Genomic DNA, 25916 nt, shown 5'->3' on the forward strand with positions numbered 1-25916 from the left:
GAATGGAATCATTAAACAAGCAAACATATGCAAACAATGCAAACATAACAGCAATCTGCCAAAACAGTACAGTCTGTAAAGAATGCACGATTCATCATACTTCCCTAACTCCAAAAATTATGAAAATTTACCACATTGTAGAAAATTTATCAGATCTCAATATGCAAAAAGTATCAAACTTTTATCATATTCTGACTTTTCTAGGGAATTTTTGCAACAGCGGTAAACTTTCTGTTTTGAAACAGCAACATGTATACTTGCAAAATAAGCATGGTAAAGGCTATCCTTGATATTTTTATTGAAAATAAAGATGCAAAACATTATTCTAAATAACAGAAAGCAAATCCTAACAAAAGAAAATGATGCTCCAAGCAAAACACATATCATGTGGTGAATAAAAATGTAGCTCCAAGTAAAGTTACCGATGAACGAAGACGAAAGAGGGGATGCCATCCGGGGCATCCCCAAGCTTAGGCTCTTGGTTGTCCTTGGATATTACCTTGGGGTGCCTTGGGCATCCCCAAGCTTAGGCTCTTTCCACTCCTTATTCCAATGTCCATTGAATCTTTACCCAAAACTTGAAAAGTTCACAACACAAAACTCAATAGAAAATCTTATGAGCTCCGTTAGTATAAGAAAATAAATCACCACTTTTGGTACTGTTGTGAACTCATTATAAATTCATGTTGGTGTACTATCTACTGTATTCCAGCTTCTCTATGGTTCATACCCTCCGATACTACTCATAGATTCATCAAAATAAGCAAACAACACATAGAAAACAGAATCTGTCAAAAACAGAACAGTCTGTAGTAATCGGTATCATTCAAATACTTCCGAAACTCCAAAAATTCTGAAATAAATTGGTGGACCTGAGGAATTTGTCTATTAATCATCTTCAAAAAGAATCAACCTAATAGCACTCTCCAGTAAAAAATGGCTGCTAATCTCGTGAGCGCTAAAGTTTCTGTTTTTTACAGCAAGATCACAAAGACTTCACCCAAGTCTTCCCAAAGGTTCTACTTGGCACAAACACTAATTAAAACATAAAACACATCTAAACATATGATAGATGAATTATTTATTACTAAACAGGAGTGAAAGCAAATAACAAAAATAAAATTGGGTTGCCTCCCAACAAGCGCTATTGTTTAACGCCCCTAGCTAGGCATGATGATTTCAATGATGCTCACATAAAAGATAAGAATTGAAACATAAAGAGATCATCATGAAGAATATGACTAGCACATTTAAGTCTAATCCACTTCATATGCATAGGTATTTTGTGAGGAAACAACTTATGGGAACAATAATCAACTAGCATAGGAAGGCAAAACAAGCATAACTTCAAGATTTTCAACACATAGAGAGGAAACTTGATATTATTGCAATTCCTACAAGCATATATTCCTCCCTCATAATAATTTTCAGTAGAATCATGAATGAATTCAACAATATAACCATCACATAAAGCATTCTTTTCATGATCCCCAAGCATATAAATTTTATTACTCTCCACATAAGCGAATTTCTTCTCATGAATAATAGTGGGAGCAAACTCAACAAAATAATTATCATCTGAGGCATAATGCAATTGAAAACTAAAATCATGATGACAAGTTTCATGGTTATCATTATTCTTAATAGCATACAAGTCATCACAATAATCATCATAGATAGCAACTTTGTTCTCATAATCAATTGGAACCTCTTCCGAAATAGTGGATTCATCACTAAATAAAGTCATGACCTCTCCAAATCCACTTTCATAAATATTATAAGATTCAACACCCTCCAAGATAGTGGGATCATTACTTCCTAAAGTTGACACTCTTCCAAACCCACTTTCATAAATATAATCATCACAAATAGGAGGCATGCTATCATGAAAATAAATTTGCTCATCAAGACTTGGGGGACAAAAAATATCAACTTCATCAAACATAGAATTTTGCATATCATTAGCATCATGGGTATTCAAAGAATTCATACTAACAATATTGCAATCATGCTCATCATTCACAAATTTTATGCCAAGCATTCTATGTAATTCTTCTTCTAGTACTTGAGCACAATTTTCATTCCCATCATTTTCACGAAAGACATTAAAAAGATGAAGCATATGAGGCAACCTTAATTCCAGTTTTTTGTAGTTTTCTTTTATAGACTAAACTAGTGATAAAACAAGAAACTAAAAGATTCTATTGCAAGATCTAAAGATATACCTTCAAGCACTCACCTCCCCCGGCAACGGCGCTAGAAAAGAGCTTGATGTCTACTACACAACCTTCTTCTTGTAGACGTTGTTGGGCCTCCAAGTGCAGAGGTTTGTAGGACAGTAGCAAATTTCCCTCAAGTGGATGACCTAAGGTTTATCAATCCGTGGGAGGCGTAGGTTGAAGAGGGTCTCTCTCAAACAACCCTGCAACCAAATAACAAAGAGTCTCTTGTGTCCCCAACACACCCAATACAATGGTAAATTGTATAGGTGCACTAGTTTGGTGAAGAGATGGTGATACAAGTGCAATATGGATGGTAGATATAGGTTTTTGTAATCTGAAAATATAAAAACAGCAAGGTAACAAGTAATAAAAGTGAGCGTACACGGTATTGCAATGCTAGGAAACAAGTCCTAAGGTTCATACTTTCACTAGTGCAAGTTCTCTCAACAATAATAACATAATTGGATCATATAACTATCCCTCAACATGCAACAAAGAGTCACTCCAAAGTCACTAATAGCGGAGAACAAACGAATAGATTATGATAGGGTACGAAACCACCTCAAAGTTATTCTTTCTGATCGATCTATTCAAGAGTCCGTAGTAAAATAACACGAAGTTATTCTTTCCGTTCGATCTATCATAGAGTTCGTACTAGAATAATACCTTAAGATACAAATCAACCAAAACCCTAATGTCACCTAGATACTCCAATGTCACCTCAAGTATCCGCGGGTATGATTATACGATATGCATCACACAATCTCAGATTCATCTATTCAACCAACACAAAGAACTTCAAAGAGTGCCCCAAAGTTTCTACCAGAGAGTCAAGACGAAAACGTGTGCCAACCCCTATGCATAAGTTCACAAGGTCACTGAACCCGCAAGTTGATCACCAAAACATACATCAAGTAGATCAAGTGTTCTCAAATCCTTAAAACTCAATCTGATAAGATAACTTCAAAGGGAAAACTCAATCCATTACAAGAGAGTAGAGGGGGGAGAAACATCATAAGATCCATCTATAATAGCAAAGCTCATGATAACCCACAAGTATAGGGGATCGCAACAGTTTTCGAGGGTAGAGTATTCAACCCAAATTTATTGATTCGACACAAGGGGAGCCAAAGAATATTCTCAAGTATTAGCAGTTGAGTTGTCAATTCAACCACACCTGAATAACTTAGTATCTGCAGCAAAGTATTTAGTAGCAAAGTAATATGGAAGTAACGGTGACGGTAACAAAAGTAATATTTTTGGGTTTTGTAGTGATTGTAACAGTAGCAATGGGAAAGTAAATAAGCGGAGAACAATATGTGAAAAGCTCGTAGGCATTGGATCGGTGATGGAGAATTATGCCGGATGCGGTTCATCATGTAACAATCATAACATAGGGTGACACAGAACTAGCTCCAATTCATCAATGTAATATAGGCATGTATTCCGAATATAGTCATACGTGCTTATGGAAAAGAACTTGCATGACATCTTTTGTCCTACCCTCCCGCGGCAGCGGGGTCATAGCGGAAACTAAGGGATATTAAGGCCTCCTTTTAATAGAGTACCAGACCAAAGCATTAACACATAGTGAATACATGAACTCCTCAAACTATGGTCATCACCGGGAGTGGTCCCGATTATCGTCACTTCGGGGTTGCCAGATCATAACACATAGTAGGTGACTATAGACTTGCAAGATAGGATCAAGAACTCACAATATTCATGAAAACATAATAGGTTCAGATCTGAAATCATGGCACTCAGGCCCTAGTGACAAGCATTAAGCATAGCAAAGTCATAGCAACATCAATCTCAGAACATAGTGGATACTAGGGATCAAACCCTAACAAAACTAACTCGATTACATGATAAATCTCATCCAACCCATCACCGTCCAGCAAACCTACGATGGAATTACTCACGCACGGCGCTGAGCATCATGAAATTGGTGATGGAGGATGGTTGATGATGACGACGGCGACGGATTCCCCTCTTCGTAGCCCCGAACGGACTCCAGATCAGCCCTCCCGAGAGAGTTTAGGGCTTGGCGGCGGCTCCGTGTCGTAAAACGCGATGAATCTTTCTCTCTGATTTTTTTCTCCCCGAACACGAATATATGGAGTTGGAGTTGAGGTCGGTGGAGCTCCGGGGGCCCACGAGGCAGGGGGCGCAACCAGGGGGCAGGCGCGCCCCCCACCCTCGTGGACAGGTGGTGGGCCCCCTGGCCTTGATTCTTTCGCCAATATTTTTAATATTTTCCACAAATAAGTTCCGTTGAGTTTCAGGTCATTCCGAGAAATTTTGTTTCTACACATAAATAACACCATGGCAATTCTGCTGAAAACAGCGTCAGTCCGGGTTAGTTCCATTCAAATCATGTAAGTTAGAGTCCAAAACAAGGGCAAAAGTGTTTGGAAAAGTAGATACGTTGGAGACGTATCAGCTCGCGATACATCAAGATCGTGCCAAATCAAGAACACGAGAGAGAGAGAGAGAGAGAGAGAGAGAGAGAGAGAGATCAAACACATAGCTACTGGTACATACCCTCAGCCCCGAGGGTGAACTACTCCCTCCTCGTCATGGAGAGCGTCGGGATGATGAAGATGGCCACCGGTGAGGGATCACCCCTTCGGCAGGGTGCCGGAACAGGGTCCCGATTGGTTTTTGGTGGCTACAGAGGCTTGCGGCGGCGGAACTCCCGATCTAGGTTTCTTTTCGAGGGTTTCTATATTTATAGGGATTTTTGGCGTCGGGAACAAGTCGGGGGGGTCTCCGAGGCGGCCACGAGGTAGGGTGCGCACCCAGGGGGTAGGGCGCGCCCCCTACCCTCATGGGTGCCTCGGGACTCTTCTGGTCCATCTCCGATACTCCGTGGGCTTCTTCTGGTCCAAAAATAATCTCCATGAAATTTTAGGTCAATTGGACTCCATTTGGTTTTCCTTTTCTGCGATACTCAAAAACAAGGAAAAAAACAGAAACTGGCACTAGGCTCTAGGTTAATAGGTTAGTCCAAAATAGCATATAAATTCATATAAAACATCCTAGATGGATAATAGAATAGCATGAATACTTCATAAATTATAGATACGTTGGAGACATATCACCCCCCGGGGAAAGATATGGGCCATAGGAGGGAGGCACACCAGCCCACAAAGGGGTGGCGCGCCCCCACAAGGGAGGAGTCCGAATTGGAGAAGGAGAGGGGGCGGTGCCTCCCTTCCCTTCCCTTCTCCCTCTCTCTCTCCTTCCCCCTTTCCCCCTCCGGTAAAAGGAAAGGGGGTGAACCCTACTAGGAACCCAAGTAGGACTGCTCCTACTTGGGGCGCGCCTAGGGCTGACCTCCTCCCCCTCCCTCCTTTATATACGTGGGGAGGGGAGCACCTAGAACACACATCAATTGTTCCAAGCCATGTGTGGCACCCTCCATAGTTTACGCCTCCGATCATTTTCACGTAGTGCTTAGGCGAAGCCCTGCGCGGATCACTTCACCATCACCGACACTACGCCGTCGTGCTGACGAAACTCTCCCTCGACACTTTGCTGGATCAAAAGTTCGAGGGACGTCGTCGAGCTGAACGTGTGCAGAACTCGGAGGTGTCGTACGTTTGGTGCTTGATTGGTTGGATCGAGAAGATGTTCGACTACATCAACCACGTTAAGCTAACGCTTCCGCTTTCGGTCTACGAGGGTACGTGGACACAGTCTTCCCCTCTCGTTTCTATGCATCTCCTAGATAAATCTTGCGTGAGCGTAGGAATTTTTTTTGAAATTGCATGCTACGTTCCCCAACAGACCGACTACCCAATAGTGCAGTACGCAGATGATACAATCCTCCTCATGCCTGCATGTCCGACTCAAGCCGCCACTATGAAGGCTATTCTTGTGGACTATGCGGACTCGGTGGGGCTCAAGATCAACTTTGATAAGTCCACTCTCATCCCGATCAACCTGTCACAAGGTAGAACAGATGAGATAGCTCGCATCTTTGGCTACACGGTGGGCATGATGCCATTCACCTATCTTGGCCTTCCCATGGGGACCACTAGACCATCTGTGCTCGATCTTATGTCGCTGGTACACGGGGTAGAGAGGAAACTATCGATGGCTTTGTCCTTGATGTCCACCGGCGCAAAACTCACATTGGTCAACTCTGTGATCACTTCTATGCTCATATATGCCATGTGTACCATCAAACTGTCCCCTCGGGTGGTCGAACACCTGGACAAGCTTCGTAGATACTGTCTCTGGGCCAAGAACACTGATGAGGGTGTCAAATCAAACTCCTTAGCGGCCTGGGACCTGGTCTATCGACCAAAGAAGAAAGGAGGCTCGGGCGTTATTGACATCAAGACTCAAAATGCGGCCCTCCTTCTCAAGCACCTCTTCAAGTTCTATAATGAGTATGTTCCTTGGGTTTCCCTTGTGTGGAATGCATATTACTCTGATAAAGTACCACATACATGCAATGCGGTTGGCTCTTTTTGGTGGCGTGATGTTATGCTACATAGTGATATTTTCAGAGGGATCACATCGGTGGTGGTTGGAAATGGATCCTCGTCTCTTTTCTGGAAGGACTTGTGGCTTGGTGATGATGAGGAACACTCTCTGATGCAATCTTATCCCAGAGCTTTTTCCTTCTGTACGGATGAAGATGCGACAATAAGTACTGTTTTGCAGGCCAGCGACCCCAGTGAGCTATTCCAACTCCCACTCTCCATGCATGCTAGGGAGGAGATCAGAGAGGTACAAGGATGGTCTGCTCATGTCCTATTGGACACGGAGGAGAGTGATGTCTGGGTCTGCTCCATTGCTAGTAGATTCTCCTCTAGCAAGTACTATGAGTACTGCTTTAGAGAGGTGGAGGTCGATGAGGCCTTTGTCTGGCTGTGGAAGGCCAAAAGACCCATCAAATACAAAGTATTCTGCTGGCTCTTGATGGTTGATCGCCTAAACACGAGAAATGTGCTCAAGCGCCGTCACTAAACATTGTAGATAATAATTATACATGCTTGTTGTGTGACCAACCCCCGGAGGATATGGTGGAACATCTCTTCTTTCACTACTCGTTCAGTGTGCAATGTTGGGCTAAACTAGGGATCAACTGGCTTAACTCCGACAACTGTGTCAGGATGATTCGTGGTGGTAAACAGCAGTGGAGCCAACCTCTCTTTATGGACATTTTCATGCTGTCCTCTTGGAGTATTTGGAAGGAACGAAATAATGAGCATTTTAGGGGGGTGCCACATTCTTTGAACTCTTGGATGGCGCGCTTCAAGAGTCTGATGGAGTTGCTTGCACATAATTGTAAATAGGAGCTACACCCCTTCATTTCCACGTTCCTCCCGAGCTTGTGATCTGCCTTTGTACTCTCCACAGATTAGTGTGTCTTTTCTTGTTTTCTGTTGGTCTTAGAACTGGCTTGGGGGCCTTAACCCCACCTTGTAAGTATGTAACATTGTGAGCTAAGTTAATAAAAGGTCAGTGGGAGCCTCTCCCACTATCATTTAACCCTAAAAAACGTGCTTCCATGCTTTGTTTTTTTGTTATTCTTTTTTACTGGTTGCCTTTTTTCATTTTCACTTTTTACCAAATTTGTTTTTTGTTTTTGATTTTTTCCCGCTTTTTCGTGATTTTGTCAGAGCCAATTAACATGAAATCTAGTTTCAAAGATCTTAGAGGGACAAATCCAACAGTTTGAATAAAAGAACCTACGAAAAAAATACTTCCAAGTTGCGACAAGACTTGTTTGCGCTTGAGAAGGTGGGGGTGATCTTTGCAAGGGTAACCTTAACTGGTGATTTTAGAACTTGCGCCCTCCTACTCATGCACCATGCTCACTTACCACTTGGGCTGAAGAGGGATTTGTGATCATTTGCACTCAAATCATCTTTTATGTATTTGAGTTACTTTTTAAAAAATCCGTTCTAAAAAATCCAAAAATTCAGATTTTTTTTCCTGTTTTTAAAGGAACACAATTCCTATTTTTAAGTGGCGATTTTTTTTCTAAACTTTCCATGTGCATTTTTGCTATAGGTAGCATTCTTTTTTCTATTAAAATAGTGATATTTTTTGTCTTCTAGAACATGGGATTTTCTACTTTTGCACATGCCATTTTTATTACTAAGGGCATTTCATTGTAGTAATTAATAATAGGCCATTTTTTATTAATAAGTGGATGGAACTTTTACTACTAAGAATATGGATTTTTAATAATTAATAACCTAGAATTTTTATTATTAAGAGGATGATAGCTTTATGATTAAGACTTTAAGAGTATGGCATTCTTATTATTAAGAACATGCCACTTTTATTATTAGGATGATGAATATTCTGTTATCAACAGGATGTCAACTTTATTATAAAGAGCCTGCCATTTTTTTATTGTTGGTAAACAGGATGACAGTTCTATTATTAATAGGATGGCATCTTTTTATTTCCATTGCATTTTTACTCCAATATGGCATTTTATGACTTTTTGCACGGTGCACCCAATAAAGCAAACAAAAGTTATAGCATGGCATTTTTATTTTTGGTCCTAGGCAAAACTAAAGATAATATATTCTCCCTAACATGTTTTTTTATAGTGAAACATCCACATGGTGGAATTCATAGCATGTAAATTTATAAATTAGCATGGCAATTTTCTAAAGTAGGATGGCATTTTCCATATTTTCATATCATGTCAATTGTATATTTTATGCGTCCTCTAATTTTTATAAGAAAATATGTATATTTTTTTGTTCATGGCATTTAAAAAAAGAAGTAATCTGGGCCTTTGGGCCAACGAGGGTTCACCATGGTCCTTCCCCTAGTAACGATTAGGAGGGGGCGATACGTTGGGCTGGATTGCGCTCCCTAGTGACCGAATTTGTTCGATCGTCCCTCCTTCCGGGCAATTGAACGTTCGTTATTCGGGTCCTATCAACATTGGGGTGCAGGGTTTTCTCTATTTTATGTGTGCATTTACATTTTCTTGGCGGCAGCATCTCCATGTGGAGGATGGCACGTATAAAAGTCGCATGACTTTGTTTCCATTCTGGTGTGATTGTCATGGTTGAAGCAGTGGAGACTGAGAAGTTTATTTTATTGTGTCATAGCATCGACTGCAAGCCTAGCGAAATGTCGCTTAGTGCTTCGGCTTATCTTGATGGTGGTGATGAAGATGATGGTGTCGACGACTTCTCATGCTCTGTTCTTTTCTACTCTTTATGTTCTCATTTTACCTATATGTAAGTTGTTTTTTAAAAAAATTGGGTCAGTCGATTTCCAGCCGTTTCTTTTCTCAAGATTCGAGTTGTCCTTTTTCTCCCTTGTGTTGTTTTATGACTACCTGGGCTGAGTTTTTTGATCTGCCCATGTTTTAAGTCAGTTGATTTTCTTATTGGGCTTGGAGCCCTGACCCGCTGCATGTTCCTTTCAGTTTTTAAGCATTTTTCTTTTACTTTTTTTAGCCGGCTTTTCTTTCTTTCCTTTGTCGCTATTTTTGTGATGTTGGATCAGTGTAAATGTATAAACACAATTCATTATATGTTTATTCTTTGTATAATTACAAAAAACTACAATGTTAGTACTTAGTTGTGTGCAAATATTTTGAAAAATATATATTTTATTTCTTCTTAAATGGTTATACCAATACGAAACCAAACAAGGGAGCAGGGCGTACATCTGTTACTTCTTACTATGGTGTTATTAATCATTCTTTCGTAGAATAATTCATTTTATTTTAGTTTTAATTTCGTTTTTTTTCTTTTGGGATAATACGAATGCCCATAATTCATTTCTTCTTATACTTTTTTCACAAAAGGTTGACTATTTTCTTTCTTCTTTAGGGATAATACGAATGCACCTAATTCATTCCTTCGAAGAAAAGTTCCTTTTAGCAAAAAAAACAATTATTTCATATTTTACTTCTTTAGGGGGGTATATACTAATTCTTGCATGCTACAAAAAAGCGCAATTTATGTGTAAATTATGTGCAAATAAATGGCACTAATTCATTCATTATTAGAAAACTTTATTTTAATTTTAATTTTAATTTTAATTTATTCTTCTATTTATTTTTTAGAAAATGTTCATGCATCTCAAATATATATTCAAGTAGTGTTAAGAAAAATGTTTATACAATGTAAAAAATGTCCGCTTAGTTTTAAAATTGTTATGTATTATTAAAGAAATGTTTCATCCTATGTTGAAAAAATGTTTGATGTGTTTGAAAAATCTAAGCATGTATAAAGGTGTATCTACACATGTTTATGAAAAAAGTACACATCAAAATATGCTTGAGAGCATACTAATATTCTTTTTGTGGGCATAGTAGTAATGTATTTGAAAACTTTAACTTGTATAGAAAAATGTTTCATATCTATGCAAAAAATTACAATATTTATGAAAGAAATTAGACATCAAAAACTTATATTTGAAAAGGTTATCATGTATTTGAAAAACGCTAAATTTCTACTTTTTTTTTCCTAACGTATACCAAGAATGCACAATGTGTATAAATAAACCGAATAAAATCAGAGAAGAAACATGGAAAACTAAAACCCTAAAATAAAACTGTTAAAACCAATAAAAGGGAAGAAAATATGTGTATGAAAACACAAAAAATAAAGAAAATGAAAAACCAATAAAAACATATGAATAAGAAAGATACTTAATAAATACCAAGAAAAAACGATGAAAATTATAATGGAATGTGAATTCTATATCTCGCTTCTAACTAGTGTAGCATTTCTTTCGCCAAAATCGCCCGCATTTTGTGCCGGTCCATTAATTTAAGGTAGCTCGCTCGCTCGTTGGACGTGGTGGCTCATCAGTTCATTTTTTTTTCTTCCCTTTTCATTCGGTTTATGTTTTTCATTTTTATCGGTTTTTTTATTTCTTTAATGGGTTCTGCTTTTTTTTCTTTGTTTTACTCTACACTTGTTTTTTGGGTTTTCTTTTCATTTTAATTCGTTTTCCTTTGTTTCTTTTGGTTTTCGTTCTACATATTTTATGTCTGTCAAGTACATTTTTTGTAATGCAAATTTAATACTTTTCGAAATATAGTATTAACATTTTTGGATCCATAGTCAACATTTTTTCTATAAACATTTTAACATTTTGAAATGCTTGATTAACATTTCTGTTATACAAGATTAACATTTTTTAATGCATGGTCAACATTTTCCATCAACTTGTATCATTTTTAAAATGGTTGATTATTACTTTTCAAATATTTGTTTAACATTCTTTAAAATGCTCGATTAGCATTTGCTAAATACATGACCAACTCTTTTTTACACATATTGTATATTCTGCATACATTTTCCGTCTACATGATAAACATTTTCTTTATACACATTTAACATTCTTCAAATGCTTGGGTTACATTTTCTGAATACAATGTCAGCATTTTTTCTACACACATTTTGTAATTCCTTTCAAATACAAGATTAACATGTTCTGAATACATGGTCAACTTTTTTCCTATACACATTTTTAACATTTTCAAATGTTTGACACATATTTTTCAAATACACATTTGATATTTTTTTAATCCACGGTCAACAATTTTTTAACACACGTTTAATAATTTTCAGCTTGATTAACATGTTTAAAATACTTGTTTAACAAATTTTTTTCAAATTCTTGCGTAACACTTTTTAAATACATGATCAACTCTTTCGCACACAATTGTATATATGGAAACATGTTCAACGCACATTAAAAATGATTTGTATTGAAAAATGTTCAATCTATGTACAAAATTATTTAGTATGTGATTAAAAAAGTTCTATGTATATTAAAGAATTATTCATCCCCCCGCAAAAAAAAAGGAATTATTCACCATGTTTTATAAATAAAAAATAATGAAAAATGAAAAGGCAGAAGGAAAAGCTGCGGCAACTCAGCCAACCGGTAAACAGCGAGAAAGCGCAAACTGGGCTTGACCCATCTCGGCTTGTCAGCGTGCATCGCCAATTCGCCATGTGCAATTGCCACCCGCGGCGACTATTTGTCGCATTAAGGGAGTCGCTAGGAAACTCTCGCTGAAGGTCTGAGGTAATTGCTCGGGCCGTTCGCGCGCTCTAAAATAAGAAGAGAGAGGAAAGGGAGAACCAGGGATGGATCCATGGCCACAAAGGATACCAGGTGACGCTGCTAGCCACTACGACCAAATTCCATTCGTGGTTGGAACTAGGGGCACGACCATCTTTATGCCATTTGAGCGAGTGTTTTTTTCGTTTTCTTTCTCAATTTTCACAGAGTTTTTTCTTTTCTATTTCCTTTGGTTTTCTTTATTCTCTTTTTTCTTTTATTTTGTTTTGATTATTTTTATTATTTTTATGATTTTCATTCTTTTTTGCATTTTGTTTCTTTATTCTTTGTTCTTTTTATTTCCTTTTTGTTTTTGTTTGTTCTTTTTGTTATAATTCTATGTTTTTCCTATAAGTGTACAATATTTTTCAAATACAAGTCTAACATTTCTTCTCCATTTTTTTTTCTTATGTTTGTTTTCATTTTCACTCCACATTTTCGTATACATCAAAAGCATTTTTTTAATAAGTGATCAACATGTTTTGTATACGCGTTCAACATTGTTCGAAGCATATTCATCATTTTTTAAATACTTGTTCAACATTTTAATACTTATTCAATAGTTTTTCAAATACATGTTCAACATTCCTCAAGTACTCATTCAACATTTTCAAATACTTTCTTAACACTTTTAGTACTTATTCAAAAGTTTTTAAAATAAATGTTCAACATTTATTAATACTTATTCAACACTTTGAAATACTTGCTCAACAGTTTTAATACTTATTGAACATTTTCAAATACTTGTTAAATATTTTTCAAATACTTGTTCAACAATTTTTAATACTTATTCAACATTTGTTCAACATTTGGAATACTTATTCAACATTTTCAAATACTTCTTCAACATTTTTTAAATAATTGTCCAACATTTTGTAATACTTATTCAATATTTTAAATATACCTGTTCAAAAAAATTCAAATGTGTCTTTGAAGAGTGTTTTCTGTATATATATGTAGAATATTTTAAAGTATAAAGAAAAATACAAAAATAACGCAAAAAAAGAGAGAACAAAAAACAGAAAACAAGAAAAAAAACAGGCTGTAACCTCCCGCGCTGCTGGGCCGGCCCTTCTGGGGGTGCCCCGACGCAAGGCTGCCGCTGTGCTGGCTTTAAAGCGGGAAATAGGGGTGCCCATTGCTGCCTGCGGGCGGCGTATATCTGGAGCTTCAGATGAGGAACGCAACCGGCTGGAGTTCAAGAGTAGGACGGACGACGGAGCGTTCACCAATGGTCGATGAGGAACGCGGCCGGCTAGAGAGCTCAAGAGTAGCGGAGTAGGACGGACGACAGAGCGCACTTTTGATGTGGACTTGGGAGAAATGTAGTGGCAGCCGGTCGGTCAAAGATAGGTCGTGGTCACCTCTCCCGGACGTCCAGATCTGTCTCTTCTCTGCATGCGGTTCCGGTCAGCTTTCATGCGACTCGTCAGAGTGAGAGAAAAGTATACAGGTTCGGGTCGGGGGCAAAATTTCGTGTTTTGAGCCTTTTGACAAAGAATTTCAGGATCTGACCCCGGTTCGATTTTTTCGGAATTTGACCCTTTTTCCTACCACCAGGGGCTCTGGCGGTAGGGTTAGACAGCCTACCGCTAGGCCCCCTGGCGGTAGGGTACATATCCACGTCAGCACGCGGAAACGACCGTCGTCCCCCTCCATCGCACCCTACCGCCAGGGGACCTGGCGGGTAGGCTGCTAACCCTACCGCCGGGGCCCCTGGCGGTAGGGTCCGGGCAGTTATTTGCCCCGAAACCCCACGCCCTTGCCCATCTCCCCAATCCTCCCCCCCCCCCGTCGGCAAGTTCCTCATTTTCTCCCAAGTCGCCCCTCTCTCCCTCTCTCATCTCCTCCACTCCCCCCTGGATCTTCACCGTTTTTGCGGATCGAGATGGCCCCGAAGAGAGAAACATAAGCTCCTCCAATCCCTCCAATTAGTTTTTGCAAACTTGCTTCCGATTCGACGCATTATTTGCTTGAAATCCCTCATAGTTTTGAACTTAGATTGGATTTTTTTTCACCTAAGATTGATTGTAGTTGTAGTTCTAAGTTCTTTAGTAACTAGTGGTATTGGATATGAACTCTAATCAATAGTTCATATGTTAGTGTGAAGATGAACCCTAGTTCATAAAAAAAAATTAAAAATTATGATGTAATGTTGATATGAGGATGAACCCTAGTTTGATGATGCATGTTGATATGATGATATGATCTAGTGTGAAGATGAACCCTAGTTTGATGATGCATGTTGATATGATGATATGAAGATGTTGTTTGGAAAAAATTATTTACAAATATGATGATATGATGTATGTTGGAGGATTTTTTTTATATGATGCATGTTGATATGATTTGATCCATCATGTGTAGTAGATGTTGTTGGATGAATATGCTTAAGATTTTATTTTGATGTGATGCATGTTGATATGATTTGAGTTCATTTTTTGTTTATGTATGCTTTTGTTTATGAAATCTTATTAAGGCGGCCACCTCTTGCGGACAACATCGGCCCACGGTACTCCATGCTGGACTGGGCATTCGACAAGGGTCATCGTGCCCGTTTCATAGAGAACGGAGAGGTAAGTTATATGAGTGAAATTTTGATCAAAGTTTTTGGATTGATGAAAATGATTGCCTAACTTTTGGCGTTCACTTTTTGACAGATGCTCCAGCCACTGCGCATGAGGGGTCACGGGGTTCATGGGCATATGGACTACGACGAGCGCTACGCGCCGTTCTTCAAGAAAGCCCGGCTGTTGGGTTTCGTGTTGTAGTTCAAGCGTCAGCCGCCGACGCTTGTCCACGCAGCTCTCACAGCTCTGATTGACCGGTGGCGACCGGAGACCCATTCTTTCCATCTTCCATGCGGGGAGATGACGGTGACCCTAGAGGACTGGGGGATGATTACTGCCATGCCGATCGAGGGTCATGCACTCACCGGTCGAGTGGAGAGGACCAACTGGTAGGAGAGGGTCACCACCCTCATCGGCGACTGCCCCGGCGCCAAGAGTAACCGTACATCCGGTGTGCCATTGACCTGGCTCTCGGAGCACCGGAAGACATGCTCCCAAGGCGCAGATGAGGCGACTGTGGAGTTGTACGCGAGGGCCTATCTGTGGTATATTCTCTCGGAGGTCGTGTTTCCAGACAGCTCCGGGAACTCTGACAACTGGGCGTATCTGTTCTTCCTAGCGGACTGGGATGCAGGGTACAGTTGGGGGACCGTATCTCTCGCCTACCTATACCGTTCGGTAAGAGAGTGTCTAATTGCCTACCTGCCTACGAAAGTGTGTCCATGACATTTTCTTATATCTGATACTCATTTGATGTTTTGCAGCTTGACGATGCAACACAGAGGACGGGAGACAAGTCCAATATGGGTGGCTTTGTCTGGGCCTTCTCCATTTGGATGTGGGAGCGGCTGCCGGTGGGGCGTCCGGAGAAGATGCCAAGACGCCCATGGGAAGACTATAGCGAAGACGGCGACGAGACTCGAAACCCCACCGTAGCTTACGAGTGGGACGTTGTCAAACTCTACACTGGCCTAAACAAGACTTCGTACAAGACCTACACCAACGAGTTGGACGCTTTGACGCATACGTAGGTATATGAACTCGCTCAACACCTTTCTCTTTGATTCCACTTTTGACCGAGAGTGGGAACTTACCAATGTATATGTAATAGGTAAAGTGGTGGCCGTATCGACAAGACCAAGAGTGGGACTTTGATCTGAACGTGATGTGCGATGCGGACCGTGGTCTCTGGCGCTGCATCATGCCCATGATTTGTATGTACGTCGTCGAGTGGCACTTGCCACACCGCGTGGCCACGCAGTTTGGAATTTATCAGCATACCCCACCGCCGTCCCCCTCCGTCGCACCCTACCGCCATGGGCCGTGGCGGTAGGCTGTATAACCCTACCGCCAGAGCCCCTGGCGGTAGCAAAAGGGTCAAATCCCGAATTTTTTTGCAACCGGGGTCAGATCCTGAAATTCTTTGTCAAAAGGGTCAAAACACGAAATTTAGCCCGGGTCGGGTGGGCAGGCACTCGGCGGCAACGTGCGGCCTTCCTCGCTGTGAGCGTTGGTCAAAAACCGTTCTCCGCGTTGGTCGTATCGTCTGTGAGCAGAGTTTCCTAAACTCTAGAAGATGTGAAGTATGGAATTTGTTCTCCTTTTTTTTGAGCTTCAAAGATTATTTATTAAATCAACCTTCCCCAGAGGGGATTTCGTCCGAAACTACAGGTAAAATAAAATCTGGGGGCATAAGCTGCCACACCTGACATAAATTATTTGCGACCGCATGCCTAGCTAGGAAATGAGCCGCACGATTTGCATCACGTCGGACCCAGGCGATCTTCCATTCCTCCCTCGACGCTAGCTTGGCCTTTACCTCCTCAACGATTGGTCCCAGAGTAGAGAGGTCCTTCTCCTTGCTCCTGAGCTTGCCAACAATGTCTTGGCAGTCCATTTCGATATGTAATCTGGATATATTGAACTCTTCGGCCAGCTGAACTGCTCTCCGACACGCCTGCAGCTCCACTCTAGCCGGGTCGTTGCATCGTGGGAGGAAATGACAAGCGCCAACCAGGTATGCACCATCTTGGTTCCTGAGAATCATACCTGCACCTCCATGCTCACCGGTTTTCGCCGTTGCACCATCAACATTAGCCTTTACCCAGCCCTCCTTTTCTGAAGAGTAAAATTTACCACCCCGTTTTGCCCCTTGCCATACGTCCAAAGGTTTTACCGCTACCGTGGAAGACAGGCCGGTGAGGTGGGCTACATGGCACACAGGCGTTGCCAAAAACGGGACACCTTGAATCCGTGATCAGGGAAATTTCCATGCCCGTACCCGTATGTACGCGCGGGGTCGCGACGCAGATGGCCACGGCCACGACCAGGAGGCGTGAGGCGGACGGCCCAGCGGGTGCGACAGAGTCAGCAGCGGCATGCCGGTGCTGGCTCGAAGAAGGTCAGCGGATGCGCGCGCGTGTGCCCACCCAGTAGCTTGGACAAGTGGACAAACGGGTGCTGCATACCGCAGGGCCCCTGGATCACGACCAGATTCGTACTCATCTTGGTCGCGCAGATAGCCAGAATAGTCTTGCTAGTTTCTTCCCTTGTACGACGAAGCTGCCCAGTGCCCAACGTAGCGACACACAGGGGACTTTCGACCCCTACCTCCTACTAGTATAGACTCGAACATGTGCAGACGGGACACAGATTGCGTGGTTACCACATCATTTCTGCTGACGGGACACAGATCGTCTATCAAAATGATGCCAAAACGACAGCATGTTGATCACTCTACACCAGGTGACAGGATATATGATGCCAAAATGTGTGTAGGTGTAGCGATGGCGTCTCGCTCAAAAACAGTGACATGACGTTAACCATAAGAAGATGGTTCAGACGTTAACCATAAGAAGTGGCCCGGTCAATCATGGAGCAAGCTTATAGTGAATCAGAAGCGTAGGCTAACGGAAGAGCATATACTCTTCTTTGATTAGACACTATAGATAACACCTCGCCACCCTTATCCAGATAACTTTATTTTTCTTCTTCTATAAACCATCTTATATCCATGTATTGTGATCGATTCTTCGAAAGTGCTATTCTGAGCTTGAGCTCAGATGCACTCTATATCTGCCTCGTCTATTCTCATCGAGATTCACACCCTGATAAGTACAGGCTCAGGTATTACCATGGTATATCACTTTTTGAACAGTCCCACTGGCCCACTTCTGAACAACGGATGACATTACGTCGTTAGCCACATGTTCTCCGGCTCAGACGTGTACCGACGTAGCGCGCCGTGAAATTATAGATTCTGGACTCACGGCGGCAGATAACCCATTTATTGCGCCTCGCGACTAACCGCACGACCTGGTTAACCGTGCTTTCAGATCCATAAGAACCCTGCACGCCAGCTACCCCGTTAACTGAATGTTGCTACAAATCCAACTTAGATCAACATTTCTACATGAACAGATTTACCTCTTCAGATACTATTTGCAGCTTGGAAGCTGCATCCGAGTTATTGCCTCTTTAGTAATGGCAGACTCAGAGACGAATAGCACGGAAGGAGCCATTGCCAGTTGCTGCGCTCCAGTCTTCAGCCTTCTTCTATCTTCAGGAAGCAGTGTATCAAAGGGGGGACACACAGTTCAGAAGTGGCTCTGCTGCTGCTGGTTCTGTTAAACAGCCTCACTTTCTCCCGCTCTTGCCATTCGAAATTCGTACTGGTTCGTCACAGTTCTTGGCCCGCAGCAAGGCACACACTTGTCACACACCCACCCTGCTATCTGTTCAACATTCAATTCCATGGCCCAATCAACAAGCAAAGTTAACCACCTTATATCAATTTCAAAATTCAGCATGCAACCATCATGATGGCAATACAGTCTTCAGAATGCAAGCACACTTCCTAAACTGTTTTATATCCCATCGCCTGTAATAACAAACTATAAATTCAGGTAGCTCTACATATCCCACGCAAACTTCATGTAAATTCATAGTCATGAAATGGATCTTTTTTTTTCTTTTATTTCTAGGAAATACTCATCAGAGTGCACACATAAACATGTGCCTGAAAACACGACATCATCGTCTGCAAAATCAACGGTCCACAAGAACATATGAGCCTCAATTGTTTGTCCATGCTTCAATTACAGAGATATGTGGTTCAGGAAATACAAGAATACATACCGCACCGCCACAAAAGATTTCTTGCATGCACTTTGTCCTCTCCACATTTGCTCATCCCGTATCTGATACCGGATCCCTTCTCCCACGAGTACAACTTGTACAAGTCGTAAGCCTCGCCCAACGTATCAAAGCTTGTACCCAACGCATGCACAATCACAATGTCTCCTGGGTTCTCTGTGAAGCTGCGGATTCCTTCTCGAGAGCGCTCGTGCAATCTGTACATGGCGTCCTGCCAGGAGCGGCAGCACCAATCCTCGCCTTGCAGAGAAGAGTTAATGTTTAAGCACTGGTCATCAATCCATATATACTCACCCAAAGGCACCATTGTGTTTTTTCTATTGATTCAGTTCTTCCCAATGATTCCATCTGATGCAAGCATTTGTTCGTGAATCCATAAAAGGTACAAGCTTTATACACACTCATTCCTGAAATCACAAAGCTTATCTTGTATCTTATCTTATACCGTAAGTTCCAATTTAAATGAAAAAAGTCGTACTCTAGCCAATGTAATACATTCCACCATCACAGACCCAAGCTAAAATCCGTGTTGCTCTTACGAGCTGACTCATTCAAAACACATTTCCCAATTCATGCAACCTGATTTGACATATATCTACAAATTTTTATACGGCCACATCCTACTTAACATTCAATCAGGATCCAAACCCTGTGCACACAGATTTTCCTTTTTCAGAGGTTCGTTAACTAAATTATCATCCAGTAAGCTGTAAGCCAATTATGAAAATGCAATTCGAGCACTTCCACGTACGGCTTGACATCGGGTATCCAATCACGCATGACCAAGAGATTACCTTCTTGTCCATCCTAGAGTTTTTGGGTCAGTTTGACCAACAGACTGCTCGGATGCTTGCGCTTCACCCTCTGCTTCAATGACAGGCACCCCCTCCCCTGCACAGATCTGCCTGTCAGCTCAATCTCGAATCATGACACAAATTTCCAACAAAACTCCATAAAAGAACCGAGCGTGTAAGGCGCAAAGGGAAGCCTACAAATTGGTTGCATCGGGAACTCCATTTCTTCGCCCCCGGCTATGTCATCGCCCAGATCAATCTCCGGCGCTGAACAAGCCACAGACTAAAACTAAAACCAGCATATCCTGAGATCTCCGGCGCTGAACACGCCCTTAAAGTAAGGCTTATACCATTTCTTCCTAATCTCGAACAACTGCATCATGTAAGGGTGTGACCTGAGCTTTGTATTTATCCAGCAACATCTCCCACCCTCTCTCAAATTCATCTACTATCAGCATGTGGTTTACCACTTTATGAAATTCTGCTCTGTACTCACGCTTTTTAGTGTACGGAGCTCCCAATGAGTCCTTTGCTTTCTTCAGCACGTGCCACTTTGCACCACCAGCACAGCTAGCAAACACAGGCACATTTAGCATGAATTTTATGAATGCAGAGAGCAATCAGCACTTGTCTAATTGTAGGATTTCGTAAGTCATGACTAGTTCTATTTCCCTAAATCCCTGATTCTCTGATGGGATGCAAGTTTCTCTTCACTAACCACTCTGTTCCACCCCGACGCTTGGGGATTCATCTTCCCCATTGACAGCTCCGAAGTCGGACGTGAGCTCTCCCTTGTGTCGGCCACCGCCTCCTTCGTCGAGAAGATTTGTCCTTGGCTGCTGTCCACTGCCCAATGTTGTGCCGCCTTGTGCTCCGCCTGCTGTGGCACCTCCAAATCCACCACCGCAAGGCCATTCACAGCCACAAGGGCCGGCACCAAACTCTCCCCTACCTCCTCAAGCAGAGTGGACCCCCAAAACTTAAAAAAAAAATCCCTCCTCTGCATCAGCCTGCAAGCGCAGCCAACTCACATATTAATTGCCCGACCCAGGGTTCAGCAAGCATGACTATGGGGTAAAAATGATTACGGGCTACTGACTGCATGTAAATCCCTAGTTGTTCTACTCCACTCATTAGAACTTTCATGTACATCCCTAGTTTTACTGACTGCAAGAATAAATCCAACATTAACTAAGTTACTGCAAACAGCTATTTGTTCTAATGGCAGGAATTATCCACTTCTTAGACGTTCTTTTTTTGCAGCCCTAGATTAATGACTGTAAGAACAAATTCAGCACTAACCTCTTATTCCATCCAGGCGCCCGGGGATTCATCTTCCCAGTTGACGACTCCGACGTCGGGGGCGAGCTCCCTCTCCTGTTCGCCGCTGCCGCTACCTTGGCCGCCAAGATCAGAGCTTCGGTGCTGTCCACCGCCCGTTCCTGCTCCACCACCTCCTGCTCCGCCACCATATCGCCTCTCGTCACCGCTGCCGGTACAGGGGGCGACACCAAGCTCTATCCTACCTCCTCCAGGAAAGTGGATCTGATTCAGGCCGAAACCAAATCCTGTCAATCACTAAATCACTAAATCGAGGGGACTAAGAATAGCGACAAGACCGATAGAACAAGCAAGGATTACGTACTCGCTTATCGACTGCATCACGAACTCTATGGGGTGTGAAGCCCGGGTAATCAAACTACAATAACCCTCTGGTAATGATGCCACGTCACCACGATTATTGTTGCTAATCTCGTGCTAGTTTAGAACCAATCCAAATTCAAATTTAAGATCAAGTCGAACAGTTAAAGTTTTCAAAAGTGAAAACTAAAATGTTGTAAATGTGTTAAATAAATCCTGGGTAATAGTGGTGAAGAAACCTAAATTTAATAAAATGATTAAGTGTTCAAAATAATTAAAACTGTAGGTTAAATAATAAAATAAATGCCTTTTGAATTTTATAAAATATTAAACTATTTTAGTTGGGATAAGAATTAATGTGGCAGTAGTTTATTTAAAAGTACCAATTTAGGTGTTAGTGATAATTTTTACTAAAACTAAAATAAAATGTAACTAAAATAAAACAGAACAGAAAAATAAAAATAAAAAGAAGAAAAGGAAACAAAAAAAAGAAAGAAAGGAAAAGGAACCACCCCCCTCACCGGGCTTCGGCTCAGCAGGCCCGACCGGCCACCCACTCCTGTTCCCCCTCGCTCGCTGAGGTGGCCCAGCCCACCGCGGTCACCCTCAACCTCCTGTTCCCCCTCGCTCGTTGTCCTTTACGCACACGTGCCCGAGGCCGGTCGCCGTCTCCACCGCACCCACTCGTCTCCTCGGGTCGCTATAGTACCGCCGAGGCGGATAAGGCCGTCCCCGAGCCCCCCTCGACGAACCCTATCCATTCCCCTCCTCCTCGCTCGCTCTCTTCCCTCCTCTGTCGCCCGAACGCCATCGCCGTGCCGTCGCCGTGCTCGTGGCCACAAGCCTCCCCGGCGCTCGGGAGGAAGTCGAGGAGCACCGCCGTCCTCTTCTGCACCGTATGCAAGCGCTAGGTTGAGCCGGAGTGCCTCGAGACGTCGCCGTCGGCCTTCTTCCCCAACCACGGCCGTCGTCGTCCACCTCATCGATCTGCCTCGCCGGACCACCCCGAGCTCGCTGCCATCCTCGCTCGGCCCCTGTGAGCCGCCGCCTCCCATCTTCCCTCTCTACTTCCGCACGCCGCCCGCAGCTCCTCGTGCCCGCTCGACCCCGTCGCTCATGGCTGGCCTCGCCCAATCCCGCACCGGCCGTGCCCGGCCGCCCCGGCATGCCCGCGCCTCGCCGGCGTTGCTCTTGTCCGGGGCCGCACCCTGCTCCCCTCTCCCCTGCCGGCCTCGCTCACCCCGGCTGGCGCCCGCCGCCCCGTGCCCGCCGCAGGCCCAAGCTCCATCGCCGCCCCGCTCACTGACGCCGCCGCCACAACCCACCACCGGCTCCCCCACGGCCACCGTTTGACTCGCCCGGGAGCGCTCGTTCTAACGCCACCATCCACGCGAGCTCCCGTGGCCGGAGTCGGCCTGCCGGCGATTGCCGGAGCCGCCGGATTAGCACCGGTGGTTACGCTGACGTGGCACCATTAGATTAGGTTAATCACGCGCTTAATTACCTCCCCTTTGTATGACAGTGGGACCTGCTGTTTAATTAGAACCATTTAATTAAAGGAAATAAACTGTTAGTTTTTAGCTGAGTCACTGACTACTGGGTCCCGCTGGACCCAATTGACTAGTCAACTCTGCTGACTGGGGACTCCCAGTCAGTGACAGGTGGGACCGCCTGGGCCCCTTTGACTTTGTTGACCAGTCAACTGGTCAACAGTTGACTGGGCTGACTTGGCCCCTGGCCCCACATGTCTGTCTTAGTAGCACATATGTGGGTACACTTCTGTGTACCCGTAGTAATTTCCCTTTTATTTTCGATTTAATTTAAATTGCAGAATATCTTTAAAACTTTGAAAAATCATATAAAATAATCCGTAACTCGGATGAAAAAGTTTTCTACATGAAAGTTGCTCAGAACGACGAGACGAAGCCGGATACGTAGCCCGTTCGTTCACCACATATCCCTAGCATAGCAAACGTGCAACAATCCCCCTCCGGTTCGTCTGTCCGAAAACGTCAAACACCGGGAATACTTTCCCGGATGTTTTCCCCCTTCGTCAGTAGCACCTACTACTACGTTAGGTCACCTCTAGCACCGTGTAATGCCATGTTACACTTTGTGATGCTTTGATTGCTCTGTCATTTATTGTGTTCCCCCTCCGTTACTTTTTTTCCGGTAGACTCTAAGACCGGTGCCGATGTCCGTGTGTTCGACTACACCGAAGATGACCCCTCCTTCTTGCCAGAGCAACCAGGCAAGCCCCCCCCCTTGATCACCAGATATCGCCTATTCTTCTCTATACTACTTGCATTAGAGTAGTGTAGCATGTTACTGCTTTCCGTTAATCCTATCCTGATGCATAGCCTGTCTTTGTAGTTACAGTTGATACCCTTACCTGCTATCCTACAGCTTAGTATAGGATGCTAGTGTTCCATCAGTGCCCCTACACTCTTGTCCGTCTGCCATGCTATACTACTGGGCCGTGATCACTTTGGGAGGTGATCACGGGTATATACTATATACATTATATACATGACACATGTGGAGACTAAAGTCGGGTCGGCTCGAGGAGTACCCGCAAGTGATTCTGATGAGGGGGCTGAAAGGACAGGTGGCTCCACCCCGGTAGAGGTGGGCCTGGGTTCCTGACGGCCCCCGACTGTTACTTTATGGCGAAGCGACAGGGCAGGTTGAGACCGCCTAGGTGAGAGGTGGGCCTGGCCCTGGTCGGCGTTCGCGGATGCTTAACACGCTTAACGAGTTCTTGGTATTTGATCTGAGTCTGGCCATTTGGTCTATACGCACTAACCATCTACGCGGGAGTAGTTATGGGTATCCCAACGTCGTGGTATCAGCCGAAGCCTTCGTGACGTCAGCGACTGAGTGGCGCGCGCCGGATTGGACTGGAACGCCACTAGGCTAGGTCTGCTTCTGGCCGCGTACGCAACGTGCAGGTGTGCATAGGGCGATGGGCCCAGACCCCTGCGCGCATAGGGTTAGACCGACGTGCTGACCTCTCTGTTGTGCTTAGGTGGGGCTGCGACGCGTTGATCTTACGAGGCCGGGCATGACCCAGAAAAGTGTGTCCGGCCAAATGGGATCGAGCGTGTTGGGTTATGTGGTGCACCCCTGCAGGGAAGTTTATCTATTCGAATAGCCATGTCCCTCGGTAAAAGGACGACCCGGAGTTGTACCTTGACCTTATGACAACTAGAACCGGATACTGAATAAAATACACCCTTCCAAGTGCCAGATACAACCCGGTGATCGCTCTCTAACAGGGCGACGAGGAGGGGATCGCCGGGTAGGATTATGCTATGCGATGCTACTTGGAGGACTTCAATATACTCTCTTCTACATGCTGCAAGATGGAGATGGCCAGAAGCGTAGTCTTCGACAGGACTAGCTATCCCCCTTTTATTCTGGCATCTGCAGTTCAGTCCACTGATATGCCCCTTTACACATATACCCATGCATATGTAGTGTAGCTCCTTGCTTGCGAGTACTTTGGATGAGTACTCACGGTTGCTTTTCTCCCTCTTTTCCCCTTTCTATACCTGATTGTCGCAACCAGATGCTGGAGTCCAGGAGCTAGAGATCCCGAGGATGATTCTACATGGAGTTCGGCTTCGAGGAGTAGTTAGGAGGTCCCAGGCAGGAGGCCTTGCCTTTTCGATCGTTGCTACTTTTGTGCTAGCCTTCTTAAGGCAAACTTGTTTAACTTATGTCTGTTCTCAGATATTGTTGCTTCCGCTGACTCGTCTGTGATCGAGCACTTGTATTCGAGCCCTCGAGGCCCCTGGCTTGTATTATGATGCTTGTATGACTTATTTATGTTGTAGAGTTGTGTTGTGATATCTTCCCGTGAGTCCCTGATCTTGATCGTACACATTTGCGTGCATGATTAGTGTACGGTCAAATCGGGGGCATCACATGGGGCCTCGCCGCCGGCGCTCCTTCTCTCTACGACCCAGTCCCCAGCTCCAAATGAGCTCCGCCCTTTGCAGAGAAGACACTAGACGATGCGTTTAATTTTTCTTTCTTTTTTTAGGGGTGTCAATTTCTGCCTGAAACCACCGAACGGAAAGTGAACTTCCTGTCCACGGTTCAGACGGGTACGCTGATTCCGATCCACGGCCCACCTCGTCAACGGTGAACGGACGCCACTCTGCCTGTTAAAATAAGGCCCACCACCCCACGGTCGCGTACATATTTCTAAACAGTGCCCATTTTATAGCAGCCGACCAGCGCCTGTAAAAAGAACTGAAACAGATCCACATGGGCTACTCAACGTCCAGGATTCCGAGCTCATTTGAGCTCGTGTCCCGTAACTCCACGTCCTCGATTCTTGCACAACCGAAGCGTGCAAGTTGGATCGTGACGCACTGGCGCACGGAACGATTACAGTAAGTATTATTTTCTCTATTGGACGGATAGAAAATAAAATGGTCTGG

At 43.5% G+C, this 25916-nt stretch overlaps 1 protein-coding gene across 1 annotated transcript; it reads right to left on the minus strand.

Annotated features, from left to right (window-relative positions):
• Positions 1-18612: 18612 nt before the first annotated feature.
• On the minus strand, positions 18613-21419 carry LOC123168861 (uncharacterized). The gene is made up of 2 exons (XM_044586726.1): positions 21127-21419; positions 18613-20834 (listed from the first exon to the last, which is right to left on the minus strand). The coding sequence occupies exons 1-2, from the start codon at positions 21294-21296 to the stop codon at positions 20489-20491; spliced, it is 516 nt and encodes a 171-aa protein (XP_044442661.1). The 5' UTR covers positions 21297-21419; the 3' UTR covers positions 18613-20488.
• Positions 21420-25916: the final 4497 nt, after the last annotated feature.

Source organism: Triticum aestivum, chromosome 1D, assembly GCF_018294505.1.
Source record: "Triticum aestivum cultivar Chinese Spring chromosome 1D, IWGSC CS RefSeq v2.1, whole genome shotgun sequence".
NCBI lineage: Eukaryota > Viridiplantae > Streptophyta > Magnoliopsida > Poales > Poaceae > Triticum > Triticum aestivum.